The 1,988-nt window shown below is 47.2% G+C and overlaps 1 protein-coding gene across 1 annotated transcript in view; it reads left to right on the forward strand.

Annotated features, from left to right (window-relative positions):
• Positions 1–593: 593 nt before the first annotated feature.
• LOC111534564 (solute carrier family 2, facilitated glucose transporter member 14-like) overlaps positions 594–1,988 on the forward strand; it is a gene marked incomplete at both ends in the record, with an annotated part of 3,660 nt that continues 2,265 nt past the window's right edge. The window contains one exon of the mRNA XM_026452650.1: positions 594–754. Coding sequence (XP_026308435.1) covers positions 594–754 — 161 coding nt within the window. The remainder of the gene's footprint in view (positions 755–1,988) is intronic.

Consider the following 1,988-nt stretch of genomic DNA (forward strand, 5'->3'; position numbering starts at 1 on the left):
GTGATAGACTTCCCGTATTATCCCGTAGGGGTTGGGTACAAAGAAGCTGGATTCGCTTAGCAGAGGGCGGGGTGAACATCAGTGCTGCCACCTACTGGGATATTCAGGACAAATGAAAAATTACTATTCCAGGGAGAGTTAACATTAACTCCAATGTTATCTGCCTCTTCCATTCCTGTCTATTTATTCCCTTGATTCTCTAGGGAGGAAATGATCCCTAATATTTGTTTTGTTTGTTTGTTTTGAGACGCAGTCTCGCTCTGTCACCCAGGCCTGAGTGCAATGGCGCTATCTCGGCTCACCGCAAAACTCCGCCCCACAGGTTCAAGCGATTCTCCTACTTCAGCCTCCCGAACAGCTGGGATTACAGGCGCCTGCCACCACAACCCACTAATTTTGTGTTTTTAGTAGAGACGAGGTTTCACCATGTTGGTCAGGTTGGTCTCCAACGCCTGACCTCAGGTGATCCATCCGCCTCAGCCTCCCAAAGCACTGGGATTACAGGTGTGAGCCACTGTGCCCAGCATATTTGTATCTTTTGTTCTCATCCAACTGTAATAGTGTGTCCTCCCACCAACCCTTTTACTTTGCAGATCATAAAGGAATTTATCATGAAAACTTTGACGGAGAAGGCAAATGCCCTTCCCTCTGAGGTGCTGCTCACGTCTCTCTGGTCCTTGTCTGTGGCCATATTCTCCGTCGGGGGTATGATCGGCTCCTTTTCCGTCGGACTCTTCGTCAACCGCTTTGGCAGGTATTGACTAGAAACTGGGCAAGGAAGTGGGCTCTACGGCTGCACTGAGGACAAGTGTGGAGAGTTAGGGCAGGGAGATGATGATGCCTTTGAATAAGAACACCTTGACTTCTAATCAAGGGAAACCTAGTCCAGCTGGCCCCGAATATGACTGCCCTTGCGTGGAGCTCTACTACCCTCCATAGCTCCCGCCCAGCTGCGCAAGACATGAACTGTGTGAGTGATTGGCCTTTGCAGTCCTGCTAGGGCTAGTTCAGAATTATTCCCTAGTAAGCTCAACTATGGGGTTTCCAGAAACATACTTAATTTACAAGGTCCAAAGTTGATTACTTTTCTAAAAAAAAAAAAAATTGGGGTCTCATATAAATGTTTTTGTTATCTTACACGGGATTGGTAGGAATTATCTTTAGTCTCTGGCAAATGTAGATAATGGCCAAAAAAAGAAAACTGAATCTTCTTTTTTTTTTTTTTTTTTTTTTTTTGAGATAGAGTCTCGTTCTTGTCACCTAGGCTGGAGTGCAATGGTGCAATCTTGGCTCACTGCAACCTCCGTCTCCCTGGTTCAAGTAATTCTCCTGCCTCAGCCTCCTGAGTAGCTGGAATTACGGGCACCCGCCACCACACTCGGCTAATTTTTGTATTTTTAGTAAAGATGGGGTTTCACCATGTTGGCCAGGCTAGTCTCGAACTCCTGACCTCAGGTGATCCGCCCACCTCAGCCTCCCAAAGTGCTAAGCTTACAGGCATGAGCCACCACACCTGGCTGAAAACTGAATCTTATTTTATACTAGCATAGTAATCTATTTTAGAAGGTAGAATATATTTTCAGTTATGACTGACGAAGGAACTTTTAATTTGCCAATTAGATATTCTAGAAATGGAGTGGTACTCACATTTAAAAACTGATAAGGCGGCCGGGCACGGTGGCTCAAGCCTGTAATCCCAGCACTTTGGGAGGCCGAGACGGGTGGATCACGAGGTCAGGAGATCGAGACCATCCTGGCTAACACGGTGAAACTCCGTCTCTACTAAAAAATACAAAAAACTAGCCGGGCGAGGTGGCGGGCGCCTGTAGTCCCAGCTACTCGGGAGGCTGAGGCAGGAGAATGGCGTGAACCTGGGAGGCGGAGCTTGCGGTGAGCTGAGATCCGACCACTGCACTCCAGCCTGGGTGATAGCGAGACTCCGTCTCAAAAAAAAAAATAAATAAATACAAAAAACTAGCCGGGCGAGG

The sequence above is a fragment of the Piliocolobus tephrosceles genome, unplaced genomic scaffold (assembly GCF_002776525.5).
Source record: "Piliocolobus tephrosceles isolate RC106 unplaced genomic scaffold, ASM277652v3 unscaffolded_38370, whole genome shotgun sequence".
In the NCBI taxonomy this organism is placed as follows: Eukaryota; Metazoa; Chordata; class Mammalia; order Primates; family Cercopithecidae; genus Piliocolobus; species Piliocolobus tephrosceles.